Consider the following 21,553-nt stretch of genomic DNA (forward strand, 5'->3'; position numbering starts at 1 on the left):
AATATCAGTCCTTATAATGTTTATCATTGTAAGCGGTCTTCATTTTTTATACTGTATATTCTTATATATTATTATTATTAATTAATAAGTTGCCAGGTTAAAAACACATAATAGTTCATAATAGCGGGTTCATCCCACTAACTGTCATAGGACTTGCAGTGGATACTGACGCAGTTTGGAATTCCTGTGTGATGGTCTGGACAGATATCTGCCTACTACATTATTATTAAGTAGCGTGCTTTCAATGTCGTGGTAATTACGGAAGTCCCCAGAACGCTAGATCAGGGGACAAGAATGTTCGCCGTCTAGACGAAACCATATCTCCACCTGACTGAAATGGTCAAAGGAAATCACGGAAAACCTAGGTAAAAATGACCACATTTTGTTGCTCAACAAAATAAGTTCAGTGGTCCAACTCTGAAGACCTGTCAGAAATCCTTGCCACACAATGCTGTCTGTATTAACAGTAAACAGTCTAACCATAGATGCAGTGCGTCGTGTCAATGTTTGAAATACGAACCCTTGCGACGCTCGTGAATTACATACATATGTACACACCGCAGAAGTATGAGGGTGAGTCAATAAATAAGTCGCAAACTCCAGAACACGGCATATAGTTTTAAATTTCGCCCTGTATACAGGGAGGTCCACTGATAGTGACTGTGCCAAATATCTCACGAAATAAGCATCAAACGAAAAAACTACACAGAACGAAACTTGCCTAGCTTGAAGGGGGAAAGCAGATGGCGCTATGGTTGCGCCACGAGATGGCGCTGCCATATGTCATTTAAACGGATATCAACTGCGTTTTTTAAATAGGAACCCCCACTTTTTATTACATATTCGTGTAGTACGTAAAGAAATATGAATGTTTTAGTTGGAACACTTTTTTCGCTTTGTCATAGATCTTGCTGTAATAGTCACAAACGTATAAGTACGTGGTATCACGTAACATTCCGCCAGTGTGGACGGTATTTGCTTCGTGATACATTACCCGTGTTAAAATGAACCGTTTACCAATTGCGGAAGAGGTCGATATCGTGTTAATGTATGGCTGTTGTGTTCAAAATGCCCAACGGGCGTGGGCTATGTATGCTGCTCGGTATCCTGGACGACATCATCCGAGCGTGCGGACCGTTCGAAGGATAGTTACGTTATTTAAAGAAACAGGAAGTGTTCAGGCACACGTGAAACGTCAACCACGACCTGCAACAAATGATGATGCCCAAGTAGGTGTTTTAGCTGCTGTCGCGGCTAATCGGCACATCAGTAGCAGACAAACTGCGCGATAATCGGGAATCTCAGAAACGTCGGTGTTCAGAATGCTACATCAACATCGACTGCAATCGTACCATATTTCTATGCACCAGGAATTGCATGGCGACGACTTTGAACGTCGTGTACAGTTCTGCCACTGGGCACAAGAGACATTACGGGACGATGACAGATTTTTTGCACGCGTTCTATTTAGCGACGAAGCGTCATTCACCAACAGCGGTAACGTAAACCGGCGTAATAAGCACTATTGGGCAACGGAAAATCCACGATGGCTGCGACAAGTGGAACATAAGCGACCTTGGCGGGTTAATGTATGGTGCGGCATTATGGGAGGAAGGAAAATTGGCCCCTATTTTATCGATGGCAATCTAAATGGTGCAATGTATGCTGATTTCCTACGTAATGTTCTACCGATGTTACTACAAGATGTTTCACTGCGTGATAGAATGGCGATGCACTTCGAACGTGATGGATGTCCGGCACATAGCTCGCGTGCGGTTAAGCGGTATTGAATAGCATATTTCATGACAGGTGGATTGGTCGTCGAAGCACCATACCATGACCCGCACTTTCACCGGATCTGACGTCCCCGGATTTCTTTCTGTGGGGAAAGTTGAAGGATATTTGCTATCGTGATCCACCGACAACACCTGACAACATGCGTCAGCGCATTGTCAATGCATGTGCGAACATTACGGAAGGCGAACTACTCGCTGTTGAGAGGAATGTCGTTACACGTATTGCCAAATGCATTGATGTTGACGGACATCATTTGGAGCATTTATTGCATTAATGTGGTATTTACAGGTAATCACGCTGTAACAGGATGCGTTCTCAGAAATGATAAGTTCACAAAGGTACACGTATAACATTGGAACAACCGAAATAAAATGTTCAAACGTACCTACGTTCTGTATTTTAATTTGGAAAACCTACCTGTTAGCAGCTGTTCGTCTAAAATAGGGAGCCATATGTTTGTGACTATTACAGCGCCATCTGTCACGTACTAGACGAATATGTAATAAAAAATTGGGGTTCCTATTTAAAAAAACGCAGTTGATATCTGTTTGACCTATGGCAGCGCCATCTAGCGGGCCAACCATAGCGCCGTCTGGTTTCCCCCTTCAAGCTAGACAAGTTTCTGTCTTTGTAGTTTTTTCGTTTGATGCTTATTTCGTGAGATATTTGGCGCGGTCACTATCAATGGACCACCCTGTATAGCTAGAAGGTTGCAGCACGTGTCGCATGGAAGGTAGCCATTTCACAGTATAGCACGGCCAATGTTCAATGATCTCCAGTCATATCAAAATGACATGTGTCCTATAAATGTGCATCCGACTAGGACAACACGAATTTTATGAGCCGAGGGACTGTTCGCGGAATTCGTCCCATAAATTTTCCACCTATATTTCACGGACAGTTGGTTATCGACAAGAAAAAAATCACAAACAAAAAGTGTAGACGTATTTCGCTACCCCCCCCCCCCCCCTAAGGAAACATCGCACTTGTGGACTGCAGCAATTTAAGAAACCAAATAAAGTTCTTATATCCCGCACGGTTAGACGTTGACGCCTTGACAAAAATTCTATGCTGCAGGCTTAGAATCGCTTGTGTTATGGTTACATGGGCAGTTTCTTCAAAAACAAAATAAATTTCAGGTTGGTCGCGTTACTCTAATGTCTCTGTCCCAGTTAGCGACTTGTTTATTGACTCACTCTCCAACCTCAGATCCTCATTTAGGTCTTATCGTATCTGGCCACTTCGATTTCCACTACCGTTAGTAACCCATCACCAGTAACCCACATCACGTACCTTAAACAGACAAATCTCTGCGTCTTGTTGAAACGATAACCTGTATTAACGAACTGTACCGTCACGTCGACAGCCACCAGTGAGGAAAGCGGCGTGGTCCGGTGTCCTGGACACGCTGGCAGCCTCTTCGAAGTGCACGCAGTACTCCAAGTACGCGACCGGCTTTGAAGACTGCCTGTTCATCAACGTTTACGGACCTGGTGTAAGTATCGTACGATCCTAAGGCGGCTATTACCTATTCTTTCCATTTTAATCAAAAATGTTGTTCGTATTAGGAATTTAGAAGGAATATTGTTGGGAAAAAGTGTTTCGTTCCTCCCTTTGTATGTTGAATTGTATCAACTGCGTATTGATTTGCAGGCTCCGCAGAATGAAACTCTGAAGGCTGTTGTGGTGTGGATCCACGGCGGTTGTTTCACGTCGTCTTCTGGAACCAGCGGCGTGCCGTACTATTTCGTGGACAGCGGCGTCATTTTCGTGACCTTCAATTATCGCCTCGGAATTTTCGGTAAATATTTTACAGCTTACTTAAACTGTTATGTCAACCGTTTATATATATTTGGACTTCTGAGTGCCATGAAGCCGCTTCATATCTTATTCTGCCCTTACCACTGTCAAAGTCAGTCGTGTTCTCAGCCAGTGAGAGTTAGTTTAGTGCAAGCATCTCACCTTATTGTGCTTTAATACAAAGTCTAAGTCTACAGTATGTAGTTTGCTGTTGCCTTCTCGCGAATTCTTATGAAGAGTCGATTGTTCAACATGCCAGTGCAGTGTAGTTTCTTATTTATATGAATGTGAAATGAAAGGAACGGAGAGACTAATCTGCTTGTACAACACCTGCCGCCTGCCGCCTGCCTGCACATCACCTGACAGGCAGATTATCATCAACGGCGTCACATTTCCGCACCGCTCGAGGTACTGTGGAGAGGTTCCGTCCAGAAAGTTCCGAAGCTGATTTTTTGTCCTGGCATATAAGCGACGTCAGCGTAGTAACTTCGATGGCAGTTTGAACTAACGATTGCAGCAACAGATGTGCATTCCGCCAGTCAGTTGTGAGCAGGCTGTATTAGCTACTGAACGTGTGACCGTTGTGTGTCAACGTTGTTGTGTGAAAAGTTGCAGTGGAGCAGCATCTCTAAAAAAAGTGTTCAAGGCATTCTCCAGAATGTTTTGAAGGTGACCAAAGTGAGTGCAAAATTTATCCCACAAACCCAAACAACGATGCGTGGCGCCTGCAACTGCAACTGCAACTGCTTTCAAAGAATAACCTATAAAGAAACAAACTGCGGAAAATCTTTCTCGAAATTTCTTTAAAAAATATTTTTCTGAGACCTTCCGGGGCCGACATAAATTCTCTTTAAAAAATGTATTGGATGCAGTTATCATTTTACAGCGATGCGCTTGACGGAGTTTAATACTGAATATATTTTCAAGAAAGAATTCTAGGATATGTTTAATTGATTTTTAGTATTAGTAATGTCTATGTGTAAAAGACAACGTGCCAACTGACTGACTTGTCATCGCCCAGCAGAAACCGCTAAGGACGGAAACCTGAAACTTGAAAAGGATGTTGATCTTATACTGTAGGCTCCGTTTAAGGTGACTTAGAACAGAAAAAAATTTTTGTTTCATGTTTTTGGAATTTTATCTCATTATAAAATTTGCAATTTTCCGAATAAAATGATATATACATGGGAAGTATTTTATTTTATTTTTTTTAGTATAATCTACACCGGTTGAAAATATTAAAGTTTTATGTGCATTACTTCAAGATCTAAAAAAAACGGTAATTTTTTTATATAGAAGGCTGTGGATTACTGTGTTATGATGCTTAAATTATTTGTTTGTATTGGTAGCACTGCCAAAAACAGTATCGTGTCGTTTCATAGTATAAACATGCGTTTTATGTTGAAGTGCTAACGTTTTTCCAAGGAAAAGTGACGAATAGATTGGTAAATCTCTCAAAATGTAAAGTAGGACGCCGAAACGAAGTGTTTTTAAGAAACGTGGATTTCATGGTAACAGATTTTCGAATAAAGGGAAACATTTTTTTCAACATGTGGCGTGTGAAGTTACAGACAATGATAAACAGGCAAACTCGTCAGTATCTAGAGAAACACCCATTAGTGCTCCGAAGATTAAAACAAAACGTTGTGATATACAGTTTTCTCAAAACGAAAGTGATGTAAATGATAGGTTAGGTGAATGTGTGCGTTGTAAAATGTGTGGAGGGCCACTTAGTTTACATGAAGACAGTAAGGTATCAAATGGACTATCGGGGAAACTTATCTTTAATTGTGCCAGTTGTAAATATATTCACTTATTTTGAAATTCTGATAATTGTAAAGATAATTATTTTGAAGTAAATGTTAGGTTGTTTTATGGATTGAGAGCTATTGGCAAAGGACACACTGTAGCAGAAACAATGTGTGCCGTGATGAATATTCCATTCCCACCTTGTAAAATCGACAAGTATGCAGGATTTATTGGAGCTGCTGTGGAATCTGTTGCTTATGACTCAATGAGGGGTGCTGCAAACGAAGCTGTTGAAATAAATAGTGGTATGACTGACATACCAGTAACTTTCGATGGCACTTGGCACAGGCACAGCTACAGTTGCTACGGTGACCAGTGTGGATACTGGAAAGGTAATAAATTTGCGGATTTTAACCAAAGGGAGAGAAGGAAACATAGTAGGTGAATATGGATTGGGGCTAAGAAATGAAAGAGGAAGCCGCCTGGTAGAATTTTGCACAGAGCACAACATAATCATAGCTAACACTTGGTTTAAGAATCATGAAAGAAGGTTGTATACATGGAAGAACCCTGGAGATACTAAAAGGTATCAGATAGATTATATAATGGTAAGACAGAGATTTAGGAACCAGGTTTTAAATTGTAAGACATTTCCAGGGGCAGATGTGGACTCTGACCACAATCTATTGGTTATGACCTGTAGATCAAAACTGAAGAAACTGCAAAAAGGTGGGAATTTAAGGAGATGGGACCTGGATAAACTGAAAGAACCAGAGGTTGTAGAGAGTTTCATGGAGAGCATAAGGGAATAATTGACAGGAATGGGGGAAAGAACTACAGTAGAAGAAGAATGGGTAGCTTTGAGGGATGAAGTAGCGAAGGCAGCAGAGGATCAAGTAGGTAAAAAGACGAGGGCTAGTAGAAATCCTTGGGTAACAGAAGAAATATTGAATTTAATTGATGAAAGGAGAAAATATAAAAATGCAGTAAATGAAGCAGGCAAAAAGGAATACAAACGTCTCAAAAATGAGATCGACAGGAAGTGCAAAATGGCTAAGCAGGGATGGCTAGAGGACAAATGTAAGGATGTAGAGGCCTATCTCACTAGGAGTAAGATAGATACTGCCTACAGGAAAATTAAAGAGACCTTTGGAGATAAGAGAATGACTTGTATGAATATCAAGAGCTCAGATGGAAACCCAGTTCTAAGCAAAGAAGGGAAGGCAGAAAGGTGGAAGGAGTATATAGAGGGTCTATACAAGAGCGATGTACTTGAGGACAATATTATGGAAATGGAAGAGGATGTAGATGAAGATGAAATGGGAGATATGATACTGCGTGAAGAGTTTGACAGAGCACTGAAAGACCTGAGTCGAAACAAGGCCCCCGGAGTAGACAACATTCCATTGGAACTACTGACGGCCTTGGGAGAGCCAGTCCTGACAAAACTCTACCATCTGGTGAGCAAGATGTATGAAACAGGCGAAATACCCACAGACTTCAAGAAGAATATAATAATTCCAATCCCAAAGAAAGCAGGTGTTGACAGATGTGAAAATTACTGAACTATCAGTTTAATAAGTCACAGCTGCAAACTACTAACATGAATTCTTTACAGACGAATGGAAAAACTAGTAGAAGCCAACCTCGGGGAAGATCAGTTTGGATTCCGTAGAAATATTGCAACACGTGAGGCAATACTGACCTTAAGACTTATCTTAGAAGAAAGATTAAGGAAAGGCAAACCTACGTTTCTAGCATTTGTAGACTTAGAGAAAGCTTTTGACAATGTTGACTGGAATACTCTCTTTCAAATTCTAAAGGTGGCAGGGGTAAAATACAGGGAGCGAAAGGCTATTTACAATTTGTACAGAAACCAGATGGCAGTTATAAGAGTCGAGGGACATGAAAGGGAAGCAGTGGTTGGGAAGGGAGTAAGACAGGGTTGTAGCCTCTCCCCGATGTTGTTCAATCTGTATATTGAGCAAGCAGTAAAGGAAACAAAAGAAAAATTCGGAGTAAGTATTAAAATTCATGGAGAAGAAGTAAAAACTTTGAGGTTCGCCGATGACATTGTAACTCTGTCAGAGACAGCAAAGGACTTGGAAGAGTAGTTGAATGGAATGGACTGTGTCTTGAAAGGAGGATATAAGATGAACATCAACAAAAGCAAAACAAGGATAATGGAATGTAGTCTAATGAAGTCGGGTGATGCTGAGGGAATTAGATTAGGAAATGAGACACTTAAAGTAGTAAAGGAGTTTTGCTATTTGGGGAGCAAAATAACTGCTGATGGTCGAAGTAGAGAGGATATAAAATGTAGACTGGCAATGGCAAGGAAAGCGTTTCTGAAGAAGAGAAATTTGTTAACATCGAGTATAGATTTAAGTGTCAGGAAGTCATTTCTGAAAGTATTTGTATGGAGTGTAGCCATGTATGGAAGTGAAACATGGACGATAAATAGTTTGGACAAGAAGAGAATAGAAGCTTTCGAAATGTGGTGCTACAGAAGAATGCTGAAGATTAGATGGGTAGATAACATAACAAATGAGGAAGTATTGAATAGGATTGGGGAGAAGAGAAGTTTGTGGCACAACTTGACCAGAAGAAGGGATCGGTTGGTAGGACATGTTCTGAGGCATCAAGGGATCACCAATTTAGTATTGGAGGGCAGCGTGGAGGGTAAAACTCGTAGAGGGAGACCAAGAGATGAATACACTAAGCAGATTCAGAAGGATGTAGGTTGCAGTAGGTACTGGGAGATGAAAAAGCTTGCACAGGATAGAGTAACATGGAGAGCTGCATCAAACCAGTCTCAGGACTGAAGACCACGACAACAACATCAACAACCAAACATTGTTACAAGTGTAAATCAGAGAATGAAGAAGAGCATATCTGTGACAGAAATTATGAAGGAAGAAGTGGTGGTATGGAGGCCTCTGCAGCTATTGAAATTTTTAGTCGATCTGTGAACGAAATGGGAGTATGTTACACTAAGTTCTTAGGTGATGGAGACCAAAAGTATATAACAATGTAGTAGCCGCTCAGCCTTGTGCTGAGAAGATTATTACAAAACTGGAATGTGTTGCTCATGTCCAGAGAGGGACAGGCACCAGATTGAGGAAGTTTAAACAAAGTTTGACATGCAAGAAACTTTATGATGGTAAAACCATAAGAGGCAGGCTGACAGACAAAATGATTGATGAACTACAGCAGTATTACGGGATGGCCATTAGAAATAATACTGAGGATTTGTTGAAAATGAAGCAGTCAGTATGGGCTACCTTCTTCCACAGACTGTCAACTGATGAAAACCAGTACACCACATTTGCCCTCATCGACCTGATTCATGGTGCAATTACCGCAATGCCCAGTACTGAAACAGTTCATACAGCCATAAACATTCCATCCCAGCAGCAGTCATGGATATCATAAAACCTGTTTACGGAGAGCTGGCAAATCCTGAATTACTGAAGTGTCTGCATGGTCAGACTCAAAATTCCAATGAGTCGTTCGATAATCTTAGCCCTATGCACCCGCTTACCAAAAATCGTTTTTGTTGGAATGAAGACATTAAAGTGGGGAGGGGCGGGGGGCGGGGTCTGTGATACTGTTATTGCTTTTAATGATGGCAACATTGGTAGATTGAAAGTGCTACAGCATATGGGAATTAATCCTGGAGCAAACTGCATCAGAGAACTTGAACGGATGGACAAGGTTCGCATTGAGAAAGCAAAGTATGCAGCACAGTTAGCCACTGAAGAGTCCAGAAAAGAAAAGAAGAAAAACCTTGGAAAAAGACCAGAGGATGATATACAGTATGGTGCAGGGTTCACCTGAGTGACTAAAAATTAAAAATTAAACATATATTAAGTGAGTTACAGTCGTTTGAAACTTTATAAGCCGTTCCTGAAAATTTACATTTCCTGTTGAATTTTCACTAAATCTCAGAAACCACCTCAAGTATTCAAATTTTCAGGGAGTAATAACATCCATATCCTGAGTCTGCTGAACTAAAATAAGAACCAAAAGTTATAAACAAATAAAATTATTTGGGATAACGTACAAAAAAGTACCCAAAATTTTAACTGTGCAATTAAAAAATTGTGTTTCCGAAACCAGTGGCTGTAATGCAATAATTCTAGTTCAGTAGACTCAGAACATACAGTTTAACGTCCTTCTAAAGTTTCATGTCAATGGCTACAGCGGTTCCTGAAATACAGGGAAACCAAGTCATAACAATTACCATTGTCGGGATAGGGCGTTCCAACTCCTCTTAAGAAGAGATTGTTCGAAATTCCACTCCTAAGGCGGTGAAAAAGGGGATGAAAGTCTTTTTAAAAATACGACGCTATTAAGACAATTTAGAGACTAGGTCTACGAAAATTAGTATTTTTTTCTGTCAAAAAAAAACACTTGTTTCAGAATTTCTGGAAATTCAACCTCTAAGGGGGTAAAATAGTGGTGAATTTTTTTTAATAAATTATTAAAGAACTACTAAAGCACTTTTAAAGCTATACCTATGAAAATTGATATTTGACTTCTAGGCTAGAAATATAAAAATACGTCTGTCAGTGTTTTTAGGAATTCATCTACCTGAAATACGGAATGAAAAATTTTATGAAATCGTTCATTATGAAAGCCTTTTCAAAGGTAAATCTATCAAAATTTGTATTTGCCGTCTCTGTTTGAAATAAAAAAGTACATGTTTCATTGTTTTTAGAAATTCAACCCCCAATGGGGTGAAATAGTGGATGGCAATTCTTAAGAAAATATTTATTTATATTAAGAAACGCTAAACCCACGCAAACTGGTATTTCAGTTCTCAGCTAGACGTAAAGAACGTGTTATGGATGAAAGTTTCTACGAAAATATAACCACAAGAACGAAAGAGGCATGATTAACATAAACCTTGGATTTTAGGTACTAGAATTGCTTTTTGGAGTAGACCATGCTTTAGAAGCCTTAATTAGCTTGAAAAGTTTATAAGGAGTTGCAACTTGTGAACTAAATGAAAGGAGGTTATTTAACAGTCAGCACGACAAATTTGTCAGAATTGCATAGAAAAAGAAATGGCCCATTAATACATTAATTTTTCAGGAGGCCTAATCTATGCTTATAAAACTATTTTTGATGTAACTACTACACAAACGTGAGTGAAGCAGTGGGCGCTTAAGTATTTGAGTAGTAGAGTGAAGCGTGCAAGCGCGGAGTGCTTCATCTGGGCCGAGCGGTCTAAGGCGCTGCAGACATGGACTGTGCGGCTAGTCCCGGCGGAGGTTCGAGTCCTCCCTCGGGCATGGGTGTGTGTGTTTGTCCTTACGATAATTTAGGTTAAGTAGTGTGTAAGCCTAGGGAATGATGACCTTAGCAGTTAAGTCCCATAAGATCTCACAAACATTTGAACATTTTTGCTTTATCTGGGGCTGGGGCAAGCGGCGGAAGGGGGGGATCGGCAGGCGCTCGCTGTGGAAACATGCCAAACAGCCGCGGTCACATACTCTCGGATTCTGAACCACTTACAAAAATCCTTTTATGCTTACTCCAGGGTGCCTAGACGATCCAAGCATGAATGTTACAGTCACTTTCGGTGTACAAGCAAAATAGTCCTGGAAATATTTAATTTTTATTTAATTTTGTGTTATTACAACAATGTTTTGATGGAACACCTTAAATGTTTTTGCTTCATTAATGATACTTGTGTTATACTTGTTGCTGGTTTCTTTAACACTTACATCATTACTTCAGTCAATTATTTTGGGTACAAAAATAAATAAATACAGAAACTTCCTGGCAGATTAAAACTGTGCCCCGGACCGATACACGAACTCGGGACTTATGTCTTTTGCGGGCAAGTGCTCTACCATCAGAGCTACCCAAGCACTACTCACGCCCCGTCCTCACAGCTTTACTTCCGGCAGTACCTCGTCTCCTACTTTCCAAACTTTACAGAAGCTCACCCGCGAACCTTGCAGAACTAACAGTTCTGAAAGAAAGGATATTGCGGAGACATGGCTATCAGCATACACTTAAGGAACTTTATTTATTTACGCAAATATTTAATAATATAATTGTCTGTAAAATATGTATACAGACATTATACATGTGTTCTATAAGATAAAATTATTTATCGGATGAAATCCTTCTTTACTTTGCTGGGTAGTCTTCTGATACATTTTCTTGTTCTTCCTCTTCCACATTTTTTAAAAAAGTATGTTAAAACAAGCACGAATATAGAAATTCTCAATATTAACCTCCATCATCACAGTTAAACGTTAATTACGTCCAGTATATTATTTTAAAAAATGGAAGTTATGTCGGTTCCCGAACGTCGTAGAAAAACACTGTGCCGTGATCAAATGGCAGGAATTTCTTTTATTAAGAATTCTTTTGATAAAATAAAAATTGAAATAATTAGCTTAAAAAAACACACCCAACAAAAGCGCAAGTGTTTGGAACTAATTTTTTGCTCCTTGCAATTAATAAAATCGTAAAAATTTTTGATAGGATGGTGGCACAACCCTTTGCGAAGAAAATAAGCCTAATACCATTAGTGTACGGCCATCGGCTGGGAAGATCTATCCAAATATCCACAGCGCCTTTTTTAAAAAAGAAAGTTCGATGTATCTCGAGCAACAATATATTTTTTTTAATTTTTCAAACAATTAGTTTTTGACTTACTGTGGAGTATACGTACAGTAAATAGAAAGTATGGGAACGTGTATGTTATCAGGTTATAGCGAAACCGACTTGTAAGGGTTTTTTCGATCTATTTCGAAACGTAAGAAAACATCGACTCTTAAAAAAGGAAAGCGATGGTTTTTTTTAAACCCCTACAACTTTCTAATTTAAGATTTCCCGACCGGAGCTATAAGTTCTTGCTTATTTCGAAAAAACTTTTTCTGAAAATTTGTGGATTTTTGGCCATTTTCGCCATCTTGAATTGCGTTACATGGAAAAGAAACTCTGCTTAGAATTTAATTTCCTATACGACCTTATTGCAAGCACTTCTCCACAATGCTTGGGCTAATAAAGCAGACGGATAAATGGCACAAGTGAAGCAACACGACCCAGTCATGCTGGTATCACATGCGTTTTGGTGAGCAGGCCACAAGCTTCACGGTCCGTGCGCTTACCCAAACTGCCTCAGCGGTCTGCAATATGCGCACCTGGCCACGAACTCCCATGCGGCCATGGGAGTGCCAAATTATAAATAAAGGAAACGAAACGGGCCGTTAAAGCAACATGATGCATATAACCATGATTAATCAAGAGAGAGTAATTAACGACAGCCCAACCACACACGCAGCAAAGTAGTCGTGTTTGCTTACAGTGTACAAGACGAGAAAGTAGACCGTTGCTGTCTGATCGATTCGGGTTCAGACATAAGTACATTAACATTCAGGCAGAGCGAGGGCGTAATGGCAGCCACTCCTCTCCACCTTACGGCACAGTTGACCTATCACAACGTTCGGTAACCGTGAAGTGATAGTTGACTTGAGTGTCAGTAGACCGTCCTGAAGAACGCCGTTGAAACGGTGTGTGGAGCAGATTTTATTCATGACCAAAGTTTGGGAGACAAACCTCAGTACAGGAGGTTCAGATGAGCAGTGAATTGATCACAGATGCGCTGCCAAGACTAACAACCGACCCCATATCTCGATTACACCAGCAACCCGCCATGAAGCTGGTGGCCAACTATAAAAAATGCCGCATAGCACCGTGCACCGTACGAATACGACACCTGGACAGCCAGTGTTTCAACAGCCTTGGAGGTTAGAATCCGACAGTTTTTCCGCAGCAAAAACAAAAAAATGGCAAATGGCTCTGAGCACTATGGGACTTAACGTCTGAAGTCATCAGTCCCCTAGAATTCAGTAGTTAAACCTAAGTAACCTAAGCACATCACACACATCCATGCCCGAGGCAGGATTCGAACCTGCGACCGTAGCGGTCGCGCGGCTCCAGACTGAAGCGCCTAGAACCGCTCGGCTACACCGGCCGGCTAGCAAAAACAGAATTTGAAGAGATGCAAACTGGCATCGCACGCAGATTGGGTGGCCTATGGACATCACTACTGAATCTGGTAAAAAAGAAGGATGGCACATGGAGTCCCTGTCGATATTACCACACCCTAAATGCACGTACCATCCCTGACTGCTGCCCATTCTCTAATATGAGGGCTGTCACGGTGTGTGCTTGAAAAGTAAGATATTGCATATTTACGACATGTGTTAAAATATGTGAATGAAATAGGAAGGAAATCTACAATACTAAAGTACAAACAGAGCGTCACTTTACATACCGGATTTTTTCTCGTCCGCTATGACTAGGATTGGTTTTATAAGTTAATTAGTTGGTTACGAAACAAACAGCACATTCGCAGAAAATTAGTATCGCTTTTCTCAGCCAGGACTCACAGGATAGTTGTTTGCCGTGTCTTAAACCTTTGTACTTGTAACGTGCAAGTGATGTGTTTCTGGACGAAAACTATGGGTTTTCTATGTTTCTTTTTCCTCTTTGGGACCTGTTTGTAGTTTACATCGTTATATAATAACTATCGTCTCCTGGAACAGTATTCAGTGCTGAAAGACTCTAGGGAAGATATTACACATGAAATGTTCGTCGCAGAACTCAGTGTAAAAACCAGCTGTATCAATGAAATTGTGATTGTTAGTTAACATTACAAGTAATAATTGCAGAAATGTAAAGGACAGAAGAGAGTTTCACATAGTGATCCAAATTAGATTATCGGTTACAATCGAACTACAACTAAATCACAACTTGTAATATTAAAAAAATTACACTTCTTAAATTCTAGGAGTTTGGTGTCCACGGGAGTAAGATAAACTTGTCATGGTGCTCTTCGAACCACTGTTTTGTGACGGCTCCCAAACCCAAGGTCCTCGGCGGTACTTTTGGGGCAGCCACCACAAATTGTATAAAGCGTGGGTAGTGACCAGGATTTAGCTATGTCTGTTGGCCGAAAAATAATTAATGACAAGAATTGCGCCAGCTAGAATGAAGAGATAACTTATCTTTATTTCTGACGAAACGTGCACCAGCAATACAAGTCCGAGTAATATCCAAGAGTAATCCGTGTACTGAGCCTAGTCGAATACAATAGCAAATATCACACTGCAGCTGCTCCGCTATAAACTCCACGAAAGGCTAGCAATAGACAATCGACAATAGACTGTCCGTCTCGGGGCCAGCGCTCCTCCTTATATGCAAAAGGCAGAGGGCGCTGCGGTCCCGAGCTCAGACGTGGCGCGGCCTCTTCCGTCGGCGGTAACGCCCTGAGACGCCGACGGCCGCGACAGGAACTGTGGCCAGCGATGTCACGGTCAGGGCGCGCGTGCGCGAGTTGGTTGGTTGGTTGGTTGGTTGGTTGGTTGGTTGGGTCCGTGGATGCCGCGCGGGATTAGCCGAGCGGTCTTAGGCGCTGCAGTCATGGACTGAGCGGCTGATCCCGGCGGAGGTTCGAGTCCTCCCTCGGGCATGGGTGTGAGTGTTTGTCCTTGGCAGTAAGTCCCATAAGATTTCACACACATTTGAACATTTTTGGTCCGTGGATACAACACACTGTGCACTGCGAGCTGTGTGACACCTTGAACTCTCCTGCCGGTAGATTCCAACATGCATGTAGGGATGAACATGGTCCCTGAGGATTGACGGATACTTGTGTTCATGCTTTATGCTTTCAACAATGACAAGAGTACCCAGGGAAGGCCCTCCAGCCTGGACCCTTCCGGAGATTGCTGCAGGGCGTTTGCTTTCACACGTTTCACGTCGTACACGACAGCAGCCATCTGTTTGATGGAGCATAAGACATGATTCATCCGAAAAGGCAACCTGTCGCCACTCAGTGGACGTCCAGTCACGGTGTTTTTGTCAAAATTCCGTGCTTTATCACCGATGAACAGCAGTCAGCATGGGTGCGGTAACCGGCGCCTGCGGAGGAGGACCACACGCAGCAACGTTCGCTGAACGGCCCTGGTGGAGACACTTCTGGTAGCACCGAGTTTCACCTGCGTGGTCGGTTGCTCTATCCGCCCGTACCCGTTTCCACAACAATCGTTCACCCCTATCATCAATGGCCGCGCTTCTCCAGTTTCCTCAGTACCAGTTTTGGATACTGCCATTTTCTCATCCATAGTACACTTTCACCACAGCAGCACGCGAACACTTTACAAATCTAGCCGTTTCGGGAATACTTCCACCCTTGGCCCGAAAGTCAGTGATCATACCCTTTCGGACTGCAGATAATCGCTCTGTTTCCTCATTACGAAGACATACTGCGCAGTTTTGCGCGTCCACCCCCCCTCCCCTCCCACGCTTCCTACATCCATCACTGTTTGTGCTGTCATATGCCTTCTGTGAGTCGTAATTGCACGTTGACGTCAAATATAGCCGGTGGTCATATTAATGTGACTGTACTGTGTACTCGCAAGGGATGGCAGCCTCCGGATGTGAAACTCGCCCCTGCGAGCGAAGGCGTATCGTGCCAGGACGTCTGCAGCGGCATAGTAGGAAGGGTGGCTGTACCGCCCTGGTCTCGATCTGCTGCCTTTCAAGGCAGGAGTCTGGCTCCTGGTGGAGTGACCCTGGGGCGGCCCACCAGTAAGGCGCCAAGTCCTGGGAGGTGACTGGGTGTTGTGTGATATCCTTAGGTTAGTTAGGTTTAAGTAGTTCTACGTTCTATGGGACTGATGACCATAGATGTTAAGTCCCATAGTGCTCAGAGCCATTTGAACCAGTCCTGGGAGGATGGCTTAGCGTTAGAAGTTGGTCCGGTGGTGACAGAGGCCCACAATTGTGGTGACTATTTGCTAACCCTATCAATCCGGCGCCCAACCTAGCCCTGTCGTTGTATCAAGTGTTGCTGGATTACGAATACCTCTGCTAAAATTGATGTTTATTTGTACGAGTTAAATGGTTCAAATGGCTCTAAGCACTATGGGACTTAACATCTGATGCGATCAGTCCCCCAGACTTAGAACGACTTAAACCTAAGGACATCACACACATCTATGTCCGAGGCAGGATTCGACCCTGCGACCGTAGCAGTCACGCGGTTCCTGACTGAAGCGCCTAGAATTGCTCGGCCACTACGAGTTAGAAGCTCATTTGTTGGCCTGACCTGCAAGACTACCGTCTTTCCGCTGCATCTACTTGGTTTGGCCTGCCTTGCAGTGCGTTAACAGACCTGTTGCTGAAATTGGCTTGTTGATGACTTAGCGCCTCCAGGCTCTTTATGGCTTCTTCAATAACTGTGGTAGACACGCTAGTAATGCCAATAAAGTAGTAACAGCGCTACATGTTGTACACAGATTGTTTTCATCTGCAAAATGAAAGCGACCTCAAACACTTACTCCGTTATCCCTGTCCGCTTTTGGAACGAGATACGCTAGTACTATGTTACACTTAAGAATGTGCAATTTCCTTACGTTATCCAAGATATTTCTCTATAGTAGCCACAGCTCTTTGTTGAACGACACATAATTCTTCATTACCCCTTCTTTTCCGTTCACTCACGCCATCTTGCTTCTCCAGATTCTTAATTGCTTGTATTCCACCACTTCAGAATGTTCTTCTAGAAATGCTACTCTATCTGTATCTTTACTATCCATCCATATCTACTACTACCAGCACCCACTAACTAAATCTATCTACCTATACAGGATGTTCGGGGAGGAACGGCCAATATTTTATCCAGGGATAGTGTAAGTAATTCTGAGCAAAAAATGTTATGTGAACATAGGTCAGCAAATGCTTCGTTAGGAAGGTATGGGTATTGAAATGAACTTTAATTCTACAAAATTGATGTGCACAACGTGGACGTATACCCATTATAACTGGACCGTAACGTGATTTTCTTGAATACAATGTTACAGAGAAGTAAAATTATGTTACACATTTGTACATAATGTTTATTTACTTTGCATTTAGTACATAATGCATTACAACATGAATGTTACATTTACAAACGACTTTAACACTTATCATACAGATGTTGTACAGCTCACAGAACAGGTTCGAATATCTTAGCATGAACGTCAATGCACTTTTGCGCTCTAGCGATAAAATGTTGCGTTGCTTGTTCAGTTGCCTGTGGTTGGTTCTTAATCAATTACGCAGGGTCCGTGAGGCGACGAAGCACTTCATCTCGTGTATTTACCTTCACTTTGTCCACCTCTGATTTCATCCAACCCCACAAACACAAATCTGAAGGTGTAAGGTCAGGTGATCTTGGGAGACCAGTTAATAGCACCGCCACGGCCAATCCAGCGATTAGGGTGGTTCGGTTGGTAACATGTGCAGGGGCACCGTCATGTTAAAAGTACACTCCAGTTCACTTGGCTAAATGAACATCTTCCAATAGTTCCACAAACGAATGTAAAAAAAATGCAGGTGCCTCTCTTGCGTCAATCGCTGATTGATAATAAATGGACCTATCAAAAGGTTACCTATCATGCCACGCTAAATATTTATGGCAAAAGGAAGTTGGAAATTGCTATCCACTGAAGCGTGTGTATTTTCCAGTGACCGTAGATGATTACTGAGGTGTTTTTTATTCCATGTAGTGAAAACTGGGCTTCGTCAGAGAACAGTATGTATGGAAGCAAATGACTATTCTCAATCACCCCGTGACAGAATTGAAGTCGTTGGGCATTGTCGCCAACGCGCAGATTTTGGAGACGCTGTATGCGAGATGGATACAGGTTTTCCGCATGTATTGTTTCCCGTACACGTGTCTGTGGAACATTCATAAGCAGGGACATTCTTCGTATGCTCGTACTGGGATTTCGCTCAACACTTACGATAATTTCTTCCTGTCCTTGCAAAGTTTGTTGACGTGAGCGCTCGGACGAAAAATGTCTACTTGGAAGAGAGCGTGTTGCACGGAAAGTGATGAACACTTTGGTAAACACACTGTGATCAGGTAATAGTCGAGTCGGAAAGGGCTTGTGGTATTCTTCTCTTACAGCGGTCTTCTCTTGCAGCGGTAGCACTAATGTCGCAGAAGCTATAAACATGCACCGTATCTGCGTATTGTTAGCAGAACTTGTACGAACACAGTTAACATCATACATTACACAGCTAACGGACCCGTCGCCGATACACTACACACTGCGGCTTACACGGCACAACTGCGCAAACAACGGAGTGATTGTACTACGTACGTCACGTGACCATAATGTGTGGTAGGTTGCATAGAGTAAACATGGCGTGTACCCGTGCAGTGTTTGCAAGAAAATCACGTTACAGTCCACTTGTACTGCGTATACGTTCACGTTGTGCACTTCAATTTTATAGAATTAAAGTCCCTTTCAATACCCATACCTCCCTAACGAAGCATGAGCGGACCTATGTTCATATAACATTTTTTGTTCAGAATTACTTATACTTTCACTGTTTAAAATATTGACCTTTCCTCCCCAAACGCCCCTTACTATCATCCTCACAAAGAAAATTAAAGCTATATTTATTTCTAGCATAGTAATTACTCTCATTACTCTGCTATACATTACACTCAATCTATAGCGGTAGTAAAACTGTAACACCGTAGTGTCGGTCAGTCTGTTTGAACACCCTAATCGCTGAAAGTACTACACTAATTTTCACGGGGTTTTCACAGGTAACTTGAACTTAGGTTGGGGCAACGTATAAGTCCTATTTAATCCAGATCGGACCACGAACAAAAGATATCGTGATTTAAAATTTTATCTAAAATTGTTGTGTCGTCTGTTTGACTGAACACGCTAATCGCCGAAACTATTAGGCTAATTTTTATGAGGAAACTTAAGCATAGCCTGGGGCACCATACAGGCTTTATTTCATCAAAATCTAATCCGAAAAAAGATATCATGATTTAAAGATTTATCTAAAACTGTCTTGTCTGCCTGTTTGAACACGCTAATCTCCAAAGTTACACAGGAAACTCGTGCGTAGATTGGGGTAACATGCAGGTTTTACTTCATCAAAACTGAATCATAGAAAGAAAGATATAGTTATTTGAAGTTTTACAAAACCAAAACTAGATCTGTCTGTTACATTTTCATGACTACACCACTGGACCGATCTCGATGAAATTTGGCATGGAGATAGCCTGAAACCTGAAGAAGAACACAGGTTATTTTAGAACGTAAAAAAAAATCGACCCCTAAGACGGCGAAGTACGGAGGGGACATCTGTTTTTAATCACAAACCATGTTAAAAAATTATTAAATTTGTTGCATAATGTACACATTGTATATTGTATGGCTCCTTCAATAGCACAATACGTAGATGCCCAGTCCTACCCACGCTCCTCTGTACACGCACCCCTTGGAAGCGGTCACAAGTGACGCTGCACGTGCCACATGATCGTGCATTGGGGTGAGCGGGCAGCATGCGCCACCAGCTATGCTTACGCGAACAGGCAGACATGTGAGGGCAGCTGACGTTGTTGCACGTGCAACAGCTTACATGCTCACCAATACACGTCATAACAAAACTACTGATAAGTAAGTGCAGCTGCAGGCAATAGCTTGTACAAAATATGAATCACACGTTAATATATCTATGTTTGGCAACATGTGTCACAATGAATGTACTTATGAAATATTAAAAATTACTTGATTCATGTTAGAGAAGCACTTATGGCTCTCATCACATCATGCAACATAAGATCCACCAACAGATACAAACACAGTCTGTTGCAATATTTTCGTTTCACACAGGTATGTGGATATATTGGTTCTTAATAACGCAGTTCAGTTTGATGAAGGCAAAAAAAACCTTAAATAATTGATAACTCTCACTAACCATATATTACCTACTCATGAATTCAATGTATGTTTAACTAAATATTTTACAACGTGCGATGAAAATGATGTATTCTTTTCGTAGGTTTCTTAAGCACTGGTGATGAAGTCGTTCCTGGAAACATGGGTCTCAAGGACCAAGTAGAGGCCCTTCGCTGGGTGCAAAGGAATATAGCGGTGTTCGGCGGCGACCCACAGCGGGTTACCATACTCGGTGGAAGTGCCGGAAGCGCGTCCGTTCAGTACCACCTCCTGTCTCCCATGAGCAAAGGTAATCCAACTCTGTTGCGTTAATCTAATCTGCCGTCTTTTTAACCGACAGTATGGGTTTCAAGGGATGACTGAAAATCCACATATAACTATTTCTGTCTTTGGCAACGACGCCAGTCCATGAAGCAAGAACAGACAGGAATAAAGTTTACCAAATTAGTGATACTGTATTAATGCAACATATTCTTAAGGTTGCAGTACACTACAACTGCATTATTAAAACTAAATCAGTGACTTCCTGAGATGTACCGGGTGATCAAAAAGTCAGTGTAAATTTGAAAACTGAATAAATCCCGGAACAATACAGAGACAGGTACAGATTGACACATGCTTGGAATGACATGGGTTTTTATTAGAACCAAAAAAAAATACAAACGTTCAAAAAATGTTCGACAGATGGCACTTCATCTGATCAGAATAGCAATAATTAGCATAGCAAAGTAAGACAAAGCAAAGATGGCGTTCTTTACAGGAAATGCTCAATATGTTCACCATCATTCCTCAACAATAGCTGTAGTCGAGGAATAATGTTGTGAACAGCACTGTAATGCATGTCCAGAGTTATGGTGAGGCATTGGCATCGGATGTTGTCTTTCAGCATCCCTGGAGATGTCGGTCGATCACGATACACTTGCGACTTCAGGTAACCCCAAAACCAATAATCGCACGGACTGAGGTCTGGGGACCTGGGAGGCCAAGCATGACGAAAGTGGCGGCTGAGCACACGATCATCACCAAACGACGCGCGCAAGAGATCTTTCACGCGTCTAGCAATATTTGTTTTTTTTTTTTTGTTCTAATAAAACCCCATGTCATTCCAAGCATGTGTGTCAATTTTTACCTCTCTGTCTACACTATTCCGTGGTTTATTAAGTTTTCAAATTTATACTGACTTTTTGATCACCCGATACTAAGACAACTCGTTGACGTTCTCCCCAGCAGAGTTCAACCCGTCATAAAGGCGAGCGGTGGGCACACCCCGTATTATTAGTGTCCACTAACAGGTGTCCAAATACTTTTGAGCACATATTGTAGTGTGGTGAAGTGACGGGTGTTATTCTCCAGCGTCCCATCTCTGTCTAGCGTCCGTGGCATTGTATAAAGGGGTTGACCGAAAAGTCAACTTA

At 41.8% G+C, this 21,553-nt stretch overlaps 1 protein-coding gene across 1 annotated transcript in view; it reads left to right on the forward strand.

The window, feature by feature from the left end:
• Window positions 1–21,553, forward strand: part of LOC126239888 (esterase FE4-like) — a 72,674-nt gene that overhangs the window by 12,611 nt on the left and 38,510 nt on the right. The window contains exons 3-5 of the mRNA XM_049947893.1: window positions 3,164–3,292; window positions 3,451–3,598; window positions 20,242–20,427. Coding sequence (XP_049803850.1) covers window positions 3,164–3,292; window positions 3,451–3,598; window positions 20,242–20,427 — 463 coding nt within the window. The remainder of the gene's footprint in view (window positions 1–3,163; window positions 3,293–3,450; window positions 3,599–20,241; window positions 20,428–21,553) is intronic.

This window comes from Schistocerca nitens, chromosome 1 (genome assembly GCF_023898315.1).
Source record: "Schistocerca nitens isolate TAMUIC-IGC-003100 chromosome 1, iqSchNite1.1, whole genome shotgun sequence".
Taxonomy (NCBI): domain Eukaryota; kingdom Metazoa; phylum Arthropoda; class Insecta; order Orthoptera; family Acrididae; genus Schistocerca; species Schistocerca nitens.